This window comes from Xiphias gladius, chromosome 16 (assembly GCF_016859285.1).
Source record: "Xiphias gladius isolate SHS-SW01 ecotype Sanya breed wild chromosome 16, ASM1685928v1, whole genome shotgun sequence".
Classification (NCBI taxonomy): Eukaryota; Metazoa; Chordata; class Actinopteri; order Istiophoriformes; family Xiphiidae; genus Xiphias; species Xiphias gladius.
The window spans coordinates 25596372-25616981 of NC_053415.1; the positions used below are offsets into that span (position 1 = coordinate 25596372).

General features: G+C 45.7%; 1 protein-coding gene across 1 annotated transcript in view; it reads left to right on the plus strand.

Annotated features, from left to right (window-relative positions):
- Positions 1-5335: 5335 nt before the first annotated feature.
- Positions 5336-20610, plus strand: part of plcl1 (phospholipase C like 1) — a 99535-nt gene continuing 84260 nt past the window's right edge. The window contains exon 1 of the mRNA XM_040149223.1: positions 5336-5515. Coding sequence (XP_040005157.1) covers positions 5336-5515 — 180 coding nt within the window. The remainder of the gene's footprint in view (positions 5516-20610) is intronic.

Consider the following 20610-nt stretch of genomic DNA (forward strand, 5'->3'; position numbering starts at 1 on the left):
AATCTCTATGAAAGGGGAAGACAACTGTAGCATACCACTGAGTCTCACAGTAATATCCATAATTCACACACACATATAGAGAAAGCATTTAGTGTGTAGCACGTGTGTAATGCTACAAGTGGTTAAAACTGAGAGTCTTCACATCCTATTCTCGGCTTGATCTTAATGAGAAATGACAAACGTTGCAAATGGTCCCTTTCCGCGAATGAACACCGGTGTCACAAATACTAACAGTGAGGTGTTGCTGGCGAGCTCCATGCGTTAATAGGCCTCACCACCTGACCACATTCCACAGCTGTGCGGCTCAAGGTCCTAACACACACACACTAACACACACACACACACACACACACACACATTCATACTGCCCTCATATCTACTCTGTCGGGAACACCTTCAAAAAATAATTCAGGGGATTCAGGGGAGTCAGTGAGTTTAAGCCAAGACTCAACTACCTTCAAAGTGTTTCCACTATATGAAGAAGCAGCTCAAAGTTCATGTGGGATTTAGGACTTGTGCTTTTTTGCACATGTGCCAACCTTCATCCTGGCTTTGAGGGATAACCCCAGTCCAGATTGAAATATTTCAACAACTATTGGATGAAATTGCCATTAAATTTTATACAGACATTCATGGTCCTGAGAGGATGAATCCCGATGACTTTGGCTGACCTTTGTGTTTTTTAAGTGAAATGTCTCTGCAACTATTGGATGGACTTCCATGAAATTTGGTGCAGGTAGCTTATTCATGCCGCCCCGAGGATGAATTGTAATAACTTTGGTGATCCCCCAACTTTTCACTTAGGGCCAGTATTTCAGTTTGTTTAATACTTACTTTGTTTATAATCAGATGGGGCACGGGGAGAAAACGACCCGAAGAGACTGAGGGCACATGATTAGATCAACATGAAAAGTTGTTTCTCTGCCCAAAACTAAACAAATTGCAAACTTAATGAATGGAAAATGTTCAGTATCTGAAGACGGAAAACTGCCCGTTGGCTCGGAGAGCACAATCAGCTGTTAGCTCCAGTGATCTGGTCAGAGCTCTGGATTTTATGAAGGCTGTGGAAGGTTTTACACCGAAACTGCAGGAATAAACTCCAGTTGTAAGGTCAGACAGCTCACACTGTTACTGTGTTTTTCTAACGCTGATTAATGAATGTTCGCCAAGGCTCTGCGTTTGACATACGTTTAGAGTTTCAGTTTGGGAACCGGTGTCAGCTGACAGAGGGGCAGACTGAAGGCTTTGGATGGAAAATGCGTCACGTTGTTGCACTTATGATTTTCCAGAGAAACAAAAATTAAGCGGGCGCTCAGAGTCTATTTTCACGATCCTGTGTAGCCGATCGATAATGCTGATTAAACCCTGTATTGACACAGTTTGTCAGGAGTGAAGCTCTGCCTGTTTACGCTGCGGTCATCTCCAATATGAGTTTATGCATTAATGCGGCACATCTGGCAGATGTCCAGTGTCTGGTATATTCTGAGGAAAGAGCAGGATTTTCATACATGCTGATGTTATGAACAGAAAGAGCGCATGACAACAACACAACGGTTCAGCTTAATCTGTGTTGTCAGCTGATGTTTTTGGACACACAAAGGTCATTTCTCTCCACCTGCGGAGCTAACATTGTGTGCAGCCTCGTTTAGCGTTATCACTGCTCCAGCTGCTGTTTCGGACTGGAGTTTGCATCGCGTTAGCTGCCAGAGCTTCTGTCGGAGGATGTGTGTTGAATACACACGATTAGGTACAAACTTCCATGATTCACGTTAGGTTACTCCCCGCCGTTCAAAGTGTATTAAAAGACTGCGAAAGCCTGATGACTTGGTTGTAAATAACAGAGACTGCTGAGCTATTAACCTTACATGCGGTGAATGTAGAGCGTCGGGGTAGTTTTGTACTGAACTGGACGTCAGCTGACTGAACGTTCTACCAAACCGAAGACCGTCGGCGCTGAACGTCGACCTGTATTAACTGCGTTGCGTTCGCTTACTGACTTATATACTGAAGTGCTTTTGAATGGTGATGCGACCACTTAGCTTAGGAAAAAAAAGCTAACAAACCACATGGTCATCGGCTGCAAATCTTTGCAATGAACTGAATGAAATGATTCAAATAATGAAAGCCAGTCGTAATTTGTGTGTTTATTTTCCCTTTAAACGAATATACGTAGATACACTCACCGAGCACTTTATTAGGAACACCACTATAATGCTGGGTAGTTCCCCCCTTTGCTCTCAGAACAGCATCAGGTCTTCGTGGCCTGGATTCCACAAGACATTGGAAACTTTCCTCTGAGATTCTGGTCCAGGTTGACACGACTGCATCGCATCATTTCTGAAGATTTTGTCAGCTGCACATTCATTCTGACAATCTCCTGTTCTACTGGATCCAGATCCGGTGACTGGGGAAGCCACTGAAGGACACTTAACTCATTATTAAGAGTTTTCATGGAACCAGTTTGAGAAACTTTTGCTTTGTGACCTGGAGCATTAGCATACTGGAAGAAGCCATTAGAAGATCGATATATATGTACATAAATATATATATTAATTAAGTATATATACACATATATATATACTTAATTGATGTACCCTTTTTTTTTAACCAAATCATAATTTCTATTCTTTCAACGACAAAGCTTCTCCACAATCTTTCCTTCATACCCCCTAGCATATCTAGAGGTAGGCGTACGACCTGATTGCACATTTTTATAAGTAGGCCTGTCTTGTACATTATCAAGACGACCAGGGTCCAAGTGTCTGTATGTGCGGCGGCCCACCCCTGCAGATGTGTCCTTGAGCAAGACACTAAATCTCAGCCAGCTCCGGGGATGTTGCTGTCTCCCTGACCCTGATCTCTGATCCCTCTGGAAGGGGCCCAAGAGAGAAAACGCAATTCAGCCACAGCGATTAATAATTTATCACACTTTTATTATAACTCCACACTGCCTACCAATCTTTACCGGTCGACCTGTCACTCTGAACCCACTGCGAATGGACAATAATAAAAGGTCAGAGGTCAGCTGTGCATCTCAGACATCTAAATTCGCGTGCATCCTGGGGATTCGATTCAATTCAATTCAATTCAATTTTATTCATATAACGCCAAATCATAACAGAGGTTATCTTGGGGCAGTTTTCATATAGACCTTACTGGTCATAGTTATATTTACAGAGACCCAACATTCCCCCGTGAGCAAGCATCTGTCGACTGCGGCGCGGAAAAACTCTCTTTTAACAGGTGGGAACCTTGAACAGAACCCGGCTCATGGTTGGGGGGCATCTGCCCTGACCGGCTGGGTTAAGAGAGAAAAGGGGGGGGGGGGGTCAGGAGGGAGGAAAGAGAACACAGCACAGTACAGGTTCCACATAAAAATGCAGAACAATAATGAGAACGATAATATAACTGATAATAGTTGTAAAACTAAATATAATAATAGATGATAATCATGATATTTGAAGCAGTGGGTGTTGAGCAGGATCACGGGGGCAGCAGGTGGTTTACGGGCACAGATCCAGACTCTGCAGCACCAGGGGGCAGAAACACCTGCAGGAAACACCTCTCTCCTCCTGTCGCTTGCAGGAGGAGAGAGGAGAGAGAGATGAGGAAGCACAAAACTACTGGATATAAAGACAGTCTCACAACAAAGAAGACAATTTGGCTTTGTGGTATTTTTTTTTTTTTTCGTAGCCAAATGGGTCAAAGCAGACCTTGAAAAGCTCGATGCTTTGTTTGACTCTCAAAACCTGCGCCTTTGGAATGATTGCTTGCATCTGGAGAGGGAACAGCTTATTGATGTTTCGTTTGTTTATCTGCAGGTATGGCTTCGACCCCAGACCTCTGCTCACTCGAATGGGCTTCTGCCCTTATTCCCCAATCTTCTGTCAGTGTCATGTTCTATTGATTAGATTTTATTAGACCCAATTTTTGTGTACATTTTGGAATGTGGGAGTTTTTTCACTTCCATTCACTTTATGTTTGGCTTTTATTTTTGTTTTTATCATTTTTTTTAATTAACCTAATGACAGATTATAACAGTTGGATCTGTTTAACGTCAGAAATTAGTCAGAAATGCCCATAATAATGTTCGGTTTACCGTGATGTAAGACAAGGGAATGCAGAAAGTTCAGTTCGCTTTTGAGGCGCTTTTTGCTTGAAAACCGGCCTAAACGATTAACTGATCATCGGTGTAGTTGTCCATTCATTTTCTGTCCCTTGACTTATTGATTAATCGAGCAACTGAGTATAAAAGCAGCACAGGTGGCTTTGGACTCACTTCGGTAATAAACACAATCAAACAACGTCCATTCATCACCCCCCCAGCTCCCACTGCCTCATCGGTGGTCTTTATAAAGTAGTAGGGCGGGTCTCTCTCGGTACCTGGGACTCGACACCTCCACCTATCAGAGGCTCCGGCCGCTTCCAAATCTCCCAGCGGCCGAGCGCATTGGCCGCTCCGCGCGTCAATCACGACTTCGGGCGGCGCGTAGGCGGAGTCGGGCGGAAGGGACGAAGGGAGGGGTGGCGGGTTGGAGGCGGTACGACTGTCAATTGTGTTCCCTGACCTCGTCAAAACTCGGCCGTTGTTGCCCGGAGTACAACGGAGACGAGCGTGGCAGCCGTGTGCGGTCCGGGCAGTTGCGCTCCGCGGGGACAGCAGAGCGGATCCGCCGTTTTTCCTGACGCCCGCCGCAGCGCAACTTGGCTCCTTTCTGCACTTTGACATCGATGTGTCTTGGGGAGAGGGGAAGGAGAAGGGGTTTCGGGGTAGCCTCGTAGCCAACGCTGGATTGTTTTCAAACACCCCCCCCCTTTTCCACCAACACCACCTCGCTTCTCATCCTTTCTCGCCACGCACTCGCTGGTCTTGACCGCCCCGACGGCGAGAGGCGAGACGCGGAACGGTGAAGACTTGTTGCGCGTCCGCGGGGAGCGCACCGGTCCGGTCTTCATCCAAGTCGGTACCGTACCTGCGTGCGATGCTGTGATTTCGGCGGAGACGCGTCTCGGTGGAGCGGGAATGGACTGTGGAGAGCGGCTCGAACCAACAGCCTGAAGTCAGCGCGGCTCGGTGCCCGGTGACAATGAGGATCTGATCGCAATTAACGAGACTGGGGTGATTAGTTTCCTTCAGTGCGACCGAGCTGCTGCCGCCGTCGCTGCTGATGCTTCAGAACCCGCTCCTCCTTTCAATGGCAGCCACGCACCGCCAAGTTAAACTTTATTCGGGTCAGATCCGACGGGTCGATTAATTTTCTTTTTCTTTTTGTTCTTTTCTTTTTTTTCTTCTTTTTTTTCTTCCCCAAATCGAGCCCCCTCTCCCTCACCGACAATGTCTGAGCGTGATGGATATGGAGACGGGCTGTGCAGCGACGGAGTGCCGGACTGCATCCCGCCGAGAGCGTCCCGCGGCCGGCGGAGCGGTGTCATCCTCCCCGGTGGCGGCCAGGACGCCGACGCCGTCCTCCTGGAGTCGGTGAAGGCGGCACCTCGCCGGAGCAGCATCATAAAGGTAAAGAAATCACGACCTGGCGTACACGCAGTGCTGTTTTAGCCTCGCTTTGCCCCGCGAACCCTCCTCCTCTCGTGGGAATTTAAGCCCGTGGAGAGAAAACGAAAAGCCCCACTGGAACCATTTTGTTCAAGATGGCCAAATGATGGTGAAAAACAGCACCTTCGGAGACACGCTGCCAAAAATAGTCATGGTCATGTAGTTGGCGGATGGTTCAACAGGTGAAATGTCTCTTACGGGAGATCAGCGGTGAAATCAGCTGGAGTGAAAAATTAGACAGAGATTCAGGGATGATTGAAGTCTGCTTTAATTTAGGCTCTGCCTGGTTCACAGACCGGTCCACCTCCCCTGCGTCCTCCGAGGCCACATGGGTTTTTGCGCACATGTATGAAAGCAGCGCATCTCGCGGCGCTTCGGCTCATTTCGCGTGCCCCTTTTCAGGGACATCACATTTTTTTCTTTCTCCTTAAATGCCACAATCTCTCCGTCTTCGTCCCCTTTGACTTGGTTTCAAAGTAGCCAGACCACATTCTCAGATGGCAGGATAGCTGCGCTAGGAGAGGGGGAAACTTCTGACGCCCGAGCTCGGTGCTTCTGTGTGACAGTGAACGTCGCCGCGTGGGGACCCGTGCAGACGCGACACGCACCTGAAGGATCCGTTTCCCCCTGAAAGAATGAGCTTTGAGGACTTAACACCCCGGAAATAAAGTCTCCCATAACAGGGATTCTACCGGGATGTTGTAGCGGTTGTCCCGCGGGCGTGTACACACCACGCAACCTCTCACTGCGAGTGAATTTCCTCAGGCTGTACTCGAACCTGTGCAGTGCGACTAGTCCGGGTTTATGCAGGAAAGACCCCTCACCCACCGACCGGCGTCATGGTGACATCATGCTTTTCCAGCCTCACCCCCCTGCTCAGGTTGCAGGTCACTGGACCCCATCAGGGAGCAGGGTGGGGATGCAGGGGTGGGGGGGGGGGATCCTGCTTGGGGATCATTACCTTTCACGTCTAAAATATCCGCCCAGTAGGAGCCTGACCACCTCAGGTGATGGGTCACCTTTACCAGCGGCGGTGGAGTGCAGCCAGGCACATTTTACTCAAGTACAATATCAAAGTGCTCGTACTTTACTCGAGTATTTTCATGCTATGCTACTCGATGCCTCCACTCCACCACAGTTCAGAGCCAAATATTTGCCATTTTCGCTCTACTGTATTTCACAGCTTAAATAACATGCGGTGAGCGTATGAGCTGCAACACATTGTTCAGGATTAAAGAAACCGTTTTGGCTCGGGACGCCTTATTTCTGCTCCATCAGTGTGTAGTTGTGTCTGTGAGTCGAGAGCCATTTCCCCTCTAAACTTCTCACGGTTTCATGTCAGTAACTGTTCAAATTGTGCAGTATTTCTCTCCAAAAAAACAAACAAAAAAAACCCAACTGAGGATTAGAGAAAAGTCTAAAAACTGAAAACAGATGTGTGTGTCAGAATGTTGTTTTTATCTCATTAACCATCTTACGACCCCTCACATTTATCCTGAGACCCCTCAGCGGGGCTCGACCCCGAGGTTGGGAACCGCTGGACTAAATAACCCAACCGTACTAGGGCTGCAACCAACAACATCGATCTATCCGCCGGTTGTTTTCTCGATTAGTTGTTTCGTCTATAAAGCGTCAGATTGACAGTCCGAAACCCAAAAGTACTGGTTCGACTGTCACCTGTGACACAGAGAAGCATTCATTTCTCAAATCTGAGAAGCCGTAACCATCAAATGTTTGGCTTAAAAGAAATGACTAAAATGATTATATTGATCTATAAAAATAGTTGCAGTTTAATTATCTGGTGTCTAGTTGATTAACTGATTAATCATTAGCGCACTAGACTGTATGTTGAGTAGTTAAAAGTAGCTGCATCCATAGCAGCTACAGCAGTAAAATGCTTCTCATACGTTGTTGCGTCAGTATTAATGATGTAGTTTATTATAATATATCAGTTTATCAGTTTCAGGGGCTGAATTAATGCAAAACAAATACTTCTGCTTATAACACCTTAAGTAAATTTTGCTGAAAAACCTTCTGTTCTTCCATTTGAGAAGAACTTTCACTTTTAATTTTGTAATGGAGTATTTTTACACTGTGGTTTTAGTACTTCTACTTAAGTAAATGATCTGAGTCCTTCGATTTCTGTGACGTTAAAGACGGCCGAAGGAGAGAGGCCGATGCTTCAGTTGCCTCCGAGGTTTTATGACCTTCTCAGCCCTTTCCACATCCGATGCTGATACCAAGCTCCATATATCACGTCAGCGGTTGGGTCACGGGGGGGGTGATGATTTTTGCCAGGGTCTCGTCCTCGCCCTGCGCTGCGGCCCCATCTGGAAGACCCAGCTGCACAGAGGGTCCTTTGACTGCCGCCGGGGAGGAAGCGGCTGACAGGATGGACAGATGAGAGGAGTGATGTCGGTGACAGGCGCGGCCAGCTGTGGCAGCCAGGGCTCGGTATCCGACCTCCACACCTTTCAGGATCGGCCTAAATGTGCCAGAATATCAATACCTGTCAGGGGCTGAAACTTTTGGTCAGATTCTTAGTCGGAATCAGTTTATTCTGCTACTATTTTCCAGTTCCAAACTTTCTTTGGTTCCAGCCTAGAAAACGTGAGCATACACTGCTTGTTGTTGGTTTTGAGAATTGCAAACTGAGTAAATCTTTGGGTTTTTGGCCGTTGGTCAGATGAAACAAACAGCTTGAAGACAACGTTTTGAGCTCTGTGATTTTATAATGGACATTTTCCACTCTCCTGCGTCCGACCACATCTGTAGTTGTCACGCAGGCACTTCATGCCGTGGAGGTGAGAAGGTGCACTGGTCTTTTTTCATTTGTTCAACCACCATTGCTGTCACTGTTCAACCGAGTGCGAATGCTGTGAATGTCATCCAGGACAGGAGAGCGTCTCAAAAGATGCGTCGTTATCCCCATATTAAATAACATCATGCCCCCCCCACCTGCGCTCTTTATGACGGGTGGCTTTTCACTCCACCTTCAAACAACTATAAACACTTCTGATTTTCTAACGTGTTGTACGACCTCATTCCAATGTTGTGTGTTTGTGCGTGTGTGTGTGTGTATATATATATATATATATATATATATATATAATTATATAATTATATAAATATATAATTATATAAATATATAATATATATATATATTTATATAATTATATAAATATAATAATATATATATATATATATATAATTATACTTATATATAAAATAAATATATAATGTATATATTATATATGTGTATATGTGTGTGTGTATATATATATGAGATGAGGAGCGTCAGCTCCTTCTTGTTAGATCAGGAGAAAAGGGATAAGAGTTGAATAAATAAATTAGTCCTCAACCACGTGCTTTGAAAATGTAAGCAGAGTTTTTGCCAGCTGGAATCCAAACACACACACACACACACCCCCTGCCATGATATTGCTCTGCTGGCTGCCTACGAGCTTAACGGTCAACTGCTGTGACACAGAGAGCCGAAGTCCTGACGTCACTACGGGGCTACCCAGCGTCTCCACCAGCCTCTGTAACTCAACGCAATCTCTCATTCAGCGTTTCTGTCAGCAGCCTCTCGGAAAAAGTCAAGTGTCTACCAGGAGTTTACTTTCCATAATGTAAACCTCCGCTTCGATGTTAACAACGTTAAACAACGATTGCTTTGTGAGCAGAGATGAAAACTACAGCTCCCAGGAAAAAAAAAACTACAATAGCAGGTATTTGTACGTATCCATGAAACACCAATGCTCTCATCTAAAGTCGTTTTTCTTCACCTTTCTAGTTGTAATCTCTGCTGTCTACCTCCGCAGCGTCCGTTTCTCTCCCTCCTGCTGTCATTAGAGACATGCCTGAGCTAGCTGATGTGTCGCCCACGAATGCCTAGGGCTTATGGGAAACGGCGTTTGTCAGATGCTGCTAATAAAACAGAAATATAAACAACGATACCAGATGGTTTTTCCAAAAAACGACCATCTTTATCTAAACAAATGAAGCGAGCCACACGACACGCTGTTGAGAAAGCCTCTGTTCCAGGCCTGGATTTTAGGTTGTTGGAGTTGTTGAGAATGCCAGTGGGATTTTGATAAGGTTTTTCTTGCTCTGAACTGAACCTGGAAGTTCCGGTTTCACTCTGGCCCTCCCCGAGCTGGTGAACTGCCTTGTGTGTCCACTGAAATGGCGGTGATACAACAGTCTGTCTTTTTTTTTTTTGTGCGTACGCACACAAATATTTCACCAGTCAAAGTAAAAACAGTCGATCACAAGCAAGAAAATGAATAAAACTTTAATTTCTTGTCTTTTAGAATTTTGACACAAAAACACCAGACGTACACAGTTTTCAGTGGTTTCTTAGAAAAGATTCATTATAATTTCTCTTTCACTTCATAAATACAAAATTGACAGTGTCAAAGCCGAATGGAGGGTGAGATGGTGAGATGTGAGACACACACACACACACACACACACACACACACACACACACACACACACACACCGTAAGTAAGATGAAACCAACACACCTACTCATTTTAGGGGAATTTATTTGAGGTTACCAGTTGAAATGAAGAGAAAGGGCGAGGTTTTCCTCTGAACAGCTCACATTACTACGACGACACATGCTCACACGTGCCCACACATTACCTTCTGCGCACATGCAGGCACGCACACACACACACACCCCTATTTTTTTCAGATCACCCCAACGAAACACACACACACACACACACACACACACACACACACACACACACACACACACACACACACACACACGGGCAATTAAGGCGTCCTTGTTCAGTCTACCAGCTCTGAACCTGCTGCATGGAGGCAATAATTGCATATTTAGCAACAGCCTGTATGTACAGTAGGTACTGGTCATCATCATCATCATCATCTTCATCATCTTCATCATTCCCCCCCCTTTTCTTTCCCCATAAGTAGCTTTAAAGTTGTGAAATGGTATTTTTCCACACTGTCTCAGAGTATCGTACCTGCTCTGTATCATCACGTTCCAGCTCTTCATTGAAGCTTCTAGTTGCCTTGTTGATCAATTTATGCGCAGTCCACCAAATTCAACCTGACGTGTTTTATTATCTGTAGAAATTTTGGGATCCCGCACCAGGAGCAGGAACAAAGTTGCAGGGTCTCGAGCAATATGTAGCCGCACAGCATGATGGATGGATTGCTGAACAAGCCAACTGGGCCCGCGGGCTCCCTAACCCCTTGGTCCCCCGGGGCATCTTTCAAAACAACTGTTGAAAGATGCAAAACCACCACATAGAGAAGCAAAACACGCTAGTTGTTGTTGCTCTTTCAGTCTTTGGGTCTTGCTCTTTCGTACGAGGGGTGGGGGGCCTTTTTATTTACACGTCTGTGCCCAAGGGCCCATTGTCTCATAGTCCGTCTATGCGCTCTAGATGAGTGTTGAAACACCAGGAGGAGCAGATGACATTTTATTTACCATGCTGAATGGACCGTGGAACAGTTTCAACACTTAGCACCGACGTGGACGAACTGAGAAATGTAAAATCACCCGAGAACGAAATGTCGGCACGCGCATAAAGTACTGTACGTGCGCACAAAGATGAGCCAGTGTAAATGCGTTTCTGCCGTGTTTCAAGGAGAAGACCGTGAAGGTGGAAATTGGTTCAACTCAGATCCTACAGTTCATAGGTTTATTTTTCCTAATGCAAACTTCCATTTGAAAGTGTCCGTCAACAATACGGGAACTATCTCCCGAGTTGGTGACAGAGCTGCAATGATTAGTCCATTGACAGAAACTTAACCATCAAACATTTTGATAATTGATCAGTTGTTTCAGTAATTTTTGAAGCAAAAATTCCAAATTTTCTTTGGTTCTCAAATGTGACAATTCGCTGTTTTTTTTCATAGATTACAGTAAATTGAATATCTTAAGTCTGTCAGATAGACGTTACCTTGGCCTCAGAGAAATTGTTACTACAATTTTTTTTTCCACAATTTTTTTTTTAACATTTCATAGACTAAATGATCGATCAATTCACTGAAAAAATAATTGGAATATTCATTGATAATAAATATTGTTAGTTAAACCCTGGTTGGCGATTGGGCTGAGAAAAGTCTCCAGGCTTCTGAAGCCAAATGAGCCATTATTAAAAGATATTTTTCTTTTTAATTGATAGCACGGAGGCAGACAGGGAATTGGGGGGAGAGAGACGGCACGGCATGTTCCCATTCTACTCGTACCATGGATGCTGGTACATTGTATTTGCCCCAACTGTTAGAAACCCCCCCCAGGGCAGCCGCCCACATTGCCCGGTTGGTATTCCAGCCTCGGGTGAATGGTGGTAAATCCTACAACCGTGGGTCACGGTGACACTGTTATGGTAGAGGCAGACTGACAGAGAGCTGTGGTAAACTGAAAGCGCTTAGTTGTTGCAACGTGGAACATAAAAACTGACCCAGGATCTGACTGGATTTAAACCACTGGGTGCTTTAACGCTGAGGCTTTCGTGCCTGTCACTTGGATGTTTTTACCACTGAGGTGCTTTGTCACAGTCCTAGTTACCTTATTACACAAACTCGTGTCTGAAACTTTTTTTTTATCTAACAACCAAAACCTGTCAGTGCATCTCTTGTGCGGATGATACATCTGGGAGAGTTTCATGTCCATCTAAGCCTTGAAAAGACTCCGGCAGCCAGTCACCTCTTGACCCTTTGTGCCAGAAATAACTCTTCCTTCTTCTCTAGTTTAATAAGAAAACAATTATATGTGCTTTGGCTTTAGAGAGAGGCCTCCTGGTAGTCCTTAAGGATGCCGGACCGCAGAGAAAAACTTGAGCTGTAGCAGAGTAAAGCAAAGCAAAGACAGGCTTATCAAACTTTCTTTTTCTCTGTAGCTAATACAAATTAAGTTGGGAAATTGGGTAAAACCTAGAATATCTCTCCAATAGAGTATTGTGTATGCAGAAAGACCGTCTTCCATTTTAATGCAATAACACCCAGAAATGCGCCAAAACGAAACTAAAAATCCGTTGGATCCGTTGGACAGTTTCTCCCCCATCATTCAGGATTGTTTCACTCACACATGCATTGTTATTCAGGCCATAGCCACTTCGGTTTGTATGAGCTGGAGCGGCTGCCGGAGCGCTGCTTCATTACGTATTAAAGAGTTAGTTAAAGGGACGTTAATCTCAATCAAGTTAAACACATTAGGCTCAGGCTGCTATATTAATTTCCCCCAGCAAACCCTCAGCAATTAGCTTACAGCATTACTGCTTAACAGGCCGGGAGGCAAACACGGCGCTTTGTGGTAGACACGCCAGTCAGGCCTGGGAGAGTGGAGCGGGATTAACGGTCGAGGCTGCACACGAGTGAGTGAAAACGCACGCGCGCGCACGCACACACACACACACACACACACACACACACACACGGCCAGACACGCCGTCAGGAAAGGTTTTCCTTCAGGAGAAGCCATGGTTGGACGTCTGTCTGACAGGCCTGCGCGTTGCCCGACTGCCCGCTGTCCGAGCGCTGAAGGACACGGTCTCTCTCTCCGTCTCTCTTGCTGTTGTGTTTGGAGCACAGAGCCTTGATGTCTCAGAGTTTGACCCGCGGATGTGTTTAGTATTACTGCAGGGTTTCCACTGGACACTCAGGTGGTGGAATGCTATAGATTTTTGTGGAGTGAAATGGGCGTCAATGCGTTCACTGGGGTCGTCTAAGTCCTTTCCACGAGTAACAAGACTAAGCAGGCGTCCAGACCAAAAGCAGCCCTTTGTTAAAACAATGCACGGGGCTGCGGTGGTGTGGGCGTGTTGTCGAAGAGTGCCGGTGAGACAATTAAATACGAACCAGAAAGTCCAGATGGAGCAACAGATTAATGAGTTTAAAGGCCAATCAGACACCAAAGCAGGTTGGTAATACTCACAGACAGGATTCATCCCGGCAGCAACTGTTTTATCTTTCACCGCGAGTGATCGTAGAAGTACAGCGTCGGTGTTACTGTGTCCACCCGTAATGTGGGCTCGCACTTATCTGGCCAGTGCAGCGCTGTGCTGGATGACGCTGCGTTGCGGTAGAAGTTTAGTCTGGTTCGACTTTTCTGCCGGGGCAACCCTGCGTGGGCGCCCCTGGTGCGCCGGCGGACGGGCTCCATTCAAAATAATGAGCAGGGCTGAAGTCGGCCTGAAACGCATCCTGTGTAGACGTGAAGTAGGGCTGTGTCCGAAATCCCTCCCTCTCTCACTCAGTCACTACTTTCTATATAATGGACACTTGGTAGTTTTCTCTGTGGTGAGCAGTAAATTAAGATTTTGGATGCTTATTATTCATCATCATACTAAGATACAAGATATATAGTTTTTCATTTCATGTTAAGTATATCACATTTACGGGGATTCCAGTACAACTCAAAATAACACTGGGGACCTAACAGTGAGTGTGTCCCCAAACAAAGACACATCAAATATACAGTTATTACAGTACGACCTGATCATCAACACCAAGAGCTCCACACCGACACCGGAAGCAGTTCTTTGTTTTATACTCCTCTACTTACACCATGTTATTTCTCTAAACGTGTAAAAAAGTGTTAAAAAAAAGTCATTAAAAAAAAGCCAGGGGATCACCAAAGTCTTTAGGATTTGTTGTCTTGGAATCAAAAATGTCTGTAACTAGGGTTAGTTCATTAGTTCATACAGCAGAAGCTGAGATATGTCAGAGGATGAGTGAAAACTCTCATGTGATGAAGGTGCCAAACGAAGCATCCGGGGATTGCCGAAATCCCCAGGATACATCCTCTGTGGACCACGAACGGCCGTCCGCCCGGTATCCGTTGAGATGTTTCGCTCCGGACCAGAGCGGTGGACCAACCCACTGACCGGCTGTGCTGGTAGCTTGGCTGACAAGTATCTCACAGCTGCTGGTGGTTTTCGGCTGAGTTGTAAAACAGGCCACTTACCCCCCCTCTAATTCATCATGAGCTGAGAAGCAGCTTAGCAAACCATAAAAGTGTAAAAATTAAAAGTGCACAGATGTGCTTCCATTCCATTATAGAAAGTCATGGAAAAGTCATGGAATTTCATAACAAGGCCACAGTGGGAGCCCTGCTTATGTTTGATACGAGTGACTGAGTTTATTTTTGTCCCTCTCAGACAGAGTGCCATGTGGGTTTCTTATCCCGCTCTGCCTCCTCCTCCTCTCCTATCTCACTCTTCGTCTGAAACCCTGTGCTGTGTTTTCTTTTGTCTTTCCTCTTATCCAATCCTTGTTTTTCTTCTTTTCTTCCATTCGGCACCACTTTGATGTTTTTTCCGTCGTGTTCCTCTGCATTATTGTTCTATGCTCCACTCGCTCTAATTCTCTGCCCCCCCCCCCCCCCCCCCCCCGCTGTGCCGAGAAGTGGACAATGATTTGTTTACACCGTGCTCCTGGAAACCGGTCAAGACTAATGACAATGTATCCCCTGTGATTTCTGTGAGGTTGTTTGCGGTTGTGTGTGTGTGTGTGTGCATGCAAAGCAATTAGGGCCACTGAGGGCCCTCTGTCTCCCAGTGTCATTCCGCTACTGGTGCCGCAGCTCTCCGGGAACGCACACCACCTCATCACAGCTGTCGGTCAGGAGTTTATTCGTGCGACCGCAAGAGAGACGACGCGAATTTACATTCGTTATTTAAAAAAAAAAAAAAAAAAAATTTTTTTCAACATGTTAGTCTCTCGGCCCTGGAGGAGCTTCCCAAAACAGACGCAAGCGATATTACAGAAACGCTTTATAATATAATACATTCCTACAGCCTCAAAAAATGACTAAAGCATCGACGTATCAACACTTTTTGGACAACACTACAACACAGGAGGCTTTACAAGGGCAGCATTCATGTGGGGGGGGTATGTAGTGCATTGCGTCAGTGTCAGCAGCACACTAAGTAAGCCCCCTCAGGACCTGTGCCGCGTTACGTAAATGTGCTGGAAGTTTTGCACTTTGTTTTCACGATTGAGTCACTTTTCCATAAAGGTTGCGAGTGCATTCTCCCTAGATTGGATCTAGTGCAATTTCTTCAGCGTTTCCAAAAGTTGACACGTGTTTCTTATCACATAGACACACTTCACTGATCCAGGGTATCGGAAAGCGCACAGAAAGGGCTCACTGATGCACGGTCCACCTCGTGCAAAATAAACGCGATAAATCAAACAATATTCTCATAGAAAATGTGGCCTTTTTATCCGTTATTGTATTAGTTCACAACGGGGTTTTAAAACTGTGCAGCTCCACTTTGAAGCTGCGAGAAATGAACTACCTTAGGGCGCTCGTTAAGAGTTGCAAATTTGCAGGTCATGAGTATATTTCATAGTGCACTGCCAGTAACACATACACACAAACTGACATTACAAGGGCAGTTTTCTGCAGTGGATGTTTGTTTAGAGACTTGAGGAGCGACACAAGAGGTGTTTCTGGATGCTTCTAGATAAGACGAAGACAAGGATGTTGTTTAAAGTATCTGGGGTTTTTTTTTTTTTGCTGCTGTCTTTCTGTTAGTCAGTGCGACTGTCAGTCAGTGACAGAACAGTGATGTTGCTGCTTTATGCAAAGTTTATGATGAAAAGGATTTGACGATATTCAGCGGGTTTCTTCATTAGCCAAACGTTGGCATTAGGACTGTTAAAATGCACAGACAGGTAAATTCACACTTTTGGGCACAGGTTTTTTTTTTTTTTCACAAGAGCCAATTTACATTAACCCGAGTACAAAAAGATGAAAATTATTAGGTTTGAGAAAGTGAGGGTCATCTTATATTCAAGGACTAGGGAATTACGTAATGACAACATTAAATATTCTTTTTAATGGCAAAGGTATCAGCGTAACTGTGGTCTTCTACAGAGCGTGTTGCATTATGGGTCGTTTGTAGCCTTAATGTTGCCGGGCTGGCGAGGGTTTTCAGTCTGTTTATGGTGAGTCTTTCCGAGTTAGTCAGAGAGAGCCCCGAAAGCGTTCGGTCGGTCCAGTTTAACCCGCAGGAGTTTCTGAAGGCTGGCGCAACGTGTTTTTAAATGAATTCACGAGGGGGTGGAAGCCAGCTCACATCGTCTCCCGACGTCTTTACCGCAGAAATGAAGCAGGGAGAAAATCCGTCAAACGGCCAAGAGTTACAGCCGTCACAGATGATGAGCTGAAGGTCTGAAAAACGCTGTCAGGGACGATGATCCTGACGAGTGAGAGTCTGCGACCGACGGATACGCAAGTGCGGGTTTCACGTATTTAAATATTTCACTTATACGAGGCAAAAGGCTTCAGTGGTGAGGACCTGCTCCTCCCTGGATTAATGGTTTTTCAGAGGAACCTTCCCAACAGGACGAGTGTCAAGGAGTCCGTAGCATTGTAGTGGGGGCTGACCTACATTGGGGCCAATATGCTAATTTACCCAGCAATTCTGTGTGCTTTCACGTTTTCACCAGAGAAGAAGCAGGCCGTTCTATTAGGTACAAAATGAGTAGAAGAGCTAGAAAGAGAGAGAGAGAGAGAGACACTCACTTAATGCATGTGAGAGAGAGCGTTCGTGTCCATTATTAGAGTTAATGCGAATGATGTGGGATTTACACTGTGACCTTCATTCCAGAGCCGACAAGGTCTCCAGTGCTGGAATTAAAACACAAGAGCATAAAGAGGATTTTAGGTTTGAACAACTGTAAACATAAACTAGTTTAAAGTTGAGTGGCTTCCAGGGCGACTGTGGCAAGGATGGAGGGTAGAACGAGAGAGGAGTGCAAGCCGTTTATATCTACAAAGCACTTCCTGTTTAAACCCCTCTGCCTCCCTCTCACCCTGCATACACACAAATAAACACATCTCTAAGCTGCACAGCTGTCTTTCCTTTCTATCACTGTCAGTCGCCTTGAGTTTCCTCTCTGAGAGAGCGAGAAACAAGGAAGGAGGTGACATTTCTGCAAGAGCGGAGGGAGCGTCTCCAGAGCGGAGGGGGTCAGGGACAGACACAGAGAAGAGCTGAATGTCTTTCGACAGGTTGTACAAAGTGACGCGCAGACGACGAAACGTGAGGGGAAATACTGAAAAAGCGGGAGGGAGATAAGAAAAGAGTGAGAGTCCTGCAGGCAGATGTAGTTGTGCAGTGTTTGCGTGTGTGTGAACTCAGCAGTGTGTGGTGTTAACCTCAGGGCGGAGAGATCGGGGAAAACTCTAGAGACTGCATGTCGGGTTGTTTTGCTGTTCTGGGCTTCAGCCTAGAGGGCAACACACACACACACACACACACACAGATCCTGAATGATTCAACAGAGGCTGTTTTCACACAGGTTTTGCTCGTTTGAATCCCCCTCCTCATAACCCTACTGGACTGCTTTCGCACTTCTGTGGTATGTTTTTGTATGGAGGTCTGAAGTGAAACCAGAACTTTCGGGTTCTGCTCCAGGAGCAAGAAAACCTTATCAAAATCCCACCGACATTTCCAACTACACCAATAACCAAAGATCCGGCCTTGGAACAGAGCCTTTCTCAACAGTATGTCGTGTGGCGCGCTTCTTATATTTAGATACGGACGGTAGTTTTTTGAAAAACAGCTAATATTCTTTATAATGTTTTGTAGCCTTTAATGAACGCCATTTTCCCATGAGCCCCAGATGTTCTCGGGCCAATGCCCCAGATGTTCTCTGTGTGGGAGGGAAGGAAATTAAGTTTCCCATATGTTCGACCTGTGTGCGTTCAGGTCGTTGGACAACTCAAGATGGCGGCTTTCGGTCCGCCGCCGCTTCTCTCTCCTTGCTGGAGATTCCAGCTGCCTTAACCAACAAACACTGACAAAACAAAATAGAGAGAAACAACCATTGGCTGTATTTCATCAAAGAGCGTCATGCTACCTAGCGAGCAGATTGTCCCCACTGTACAGGAATGTAATTTGAACAAAGTGCAATGACGTTGAGTGACGGCTGTTTTGCTGAGGTTTTAGTGAGCTGGATGTACCATTTAGCACTACAGCTATCACATTTCAGCGTTTGATTACCTTGGACTGTGGACGTTCTGCACTTTTTAATGCTGAGTCCGATATATCGGAGTTTTCAGAAAAATTCGACTCTCACAGTCGCAATTATGACTCGGATGCTATCGCGAACACTTTTTACAAGTGGGGAAACTGGCAATTACTGAAACTCTGATAGGACATGAATGCAGCATAAACGTTGTCATGGCTTTTTGTCCTCAAAATGCAGGTGTGTGCTGATGGTGCAAAGAAACCATGTTAGTGGCTGTAAGGCCTGGTTACTCTGGAAATCTGCACAGTGACGTTTATCTGCATGTCCTTGCGAAACAGGTGGTGCTAGAGGCCTGGCAACTGAGGGACTGGTTGGTGACCTACTGTAGCCGGCAAACTAGCCGCTAACCAATAGCAAGCGCAGGACATGCCAGTGCTAGGCAGTCACAGTAGCTCTCAGTTTTTCATTTTTTTTTTTTTTGGTTGTTGGTCGTGGTCGTGTAAAATAACACTACCTCCAAGCTTTTAAACTGAGGCTCAGCTGTTGCCGTCTTCCCCTGCAAGTTAATACCGTCGCATTCAATTACAGTGGCAAACAAGTCATAGGTGTGTGGTTACCAAAAGCTAAACCACACCTTCCAACCAATCGGAATCAAGACTTTTCAGTGGCTATGGTGTGATTAAAAAGTTACTGGAAGAGGAAAAGGAGCTAGCTACAGCTTTCTAACGGTCAGTTAGCAGTCAGTTTATTCAAAAATGCATTTGTACCGTCGAGTCTTGACTCAGAACTGGTCTGCAAACCTCCTCTCTCTTTTGTGGAGCAGTTTATTCTCAGACAGAGGAAGTTAAATAAAACTGGATGGTGCAACACGGCTACTAAGGACCAATAGCTTCCTACACGTTGGACGCTCCAGCTCTCCATTCCCTCAAACGTCAGCTCTGTCAAGATGGTTCGCGATTGGTCAACGATGTGAACTCCACACGAAAGATCAACCGTTCTGAGTTCCAGCGATTACGTTCACCGTCGTTTCATTTGCCGATTATTTTACTGATTAATTGATTAATTGTTTCTTATATAAAACAATGAAAAATACCTGTCGCATTTTCCTGGAGCCCCGGTCGACGTCTTTAAATGTCTTGTTTTGTCTGACCAACGGACCAAAACCCAAATATGTCCAATCTACCACAATGTAAGACCAAAACAGTTGCAGATTCACTTTCTGTCCATTGCCTAATAATTGCAGCTCTAGATTGCAGTAAAATGAACTGCTTTTGTTGTGAAATTTAGCTGTTTTAAATGCGGGTGTGCCAGTTGAAGAAGGAGTTTAAAAGAGAGTTTCTACTACGATCCCAGTAGGGAGAGAAATGTTGTGTTATCACGCTGGGCACTGGGGCTTTTTATCTGCCCTGTTATATTTTGCCGGCAGTGCAGGAATATCACTAATGATGTTATCCTGATGTGCAGTAATGAATTTCCTTCTTGTGGACTAAAGTTCAACTGGAGCTGATCTCAGACCAGCTCTTTCAGGTGAACTCGGTTTAAATTACCATGTTTTTTTAGGTGAACCGCTGCTGGAATCAGACTAAACTGCCAGTTTTAAAAACAACCGGAAAGCTTCTCCTTGCTCCTGTACTTGTGCTTTCCTGGGGCAGTGCTACAGTATTACACAGTTCTGAGTGTGTCCACTCCAGCTGACATGTTGGTCTATGAAGCCACTGGGTGTGTCCTGATTTACCAGAAAGTTGAGCCAGTTTGTTGGTAAAGTCTAGGTTGTTGGGAGCTTGTGTGTGTCTGTCTGTGTGCGAGCGCGGTTCTTTCTTGTCAGTGAGTCACTAAACGTGTGCGCGAGCGCGTGCTCGTTGGACGGTGACTGTGTGTGTGTGTGTGTGTGTGTGTGTGTGTGTGTGTGCGTGTGAAGGGCATGTTTCAGCTCTTTTAGACAGCAGGAATGCTGTGCAGCTGCCAGAGTCCGCTGCTGCGACTTCACTGGGACCAGCGGAGATCCCTGGCACCGCACGCACCTGTTGCCATGGCAACCACATGCAGGGCCCACCATGACCCCCCCACCCCCACCCCAACCC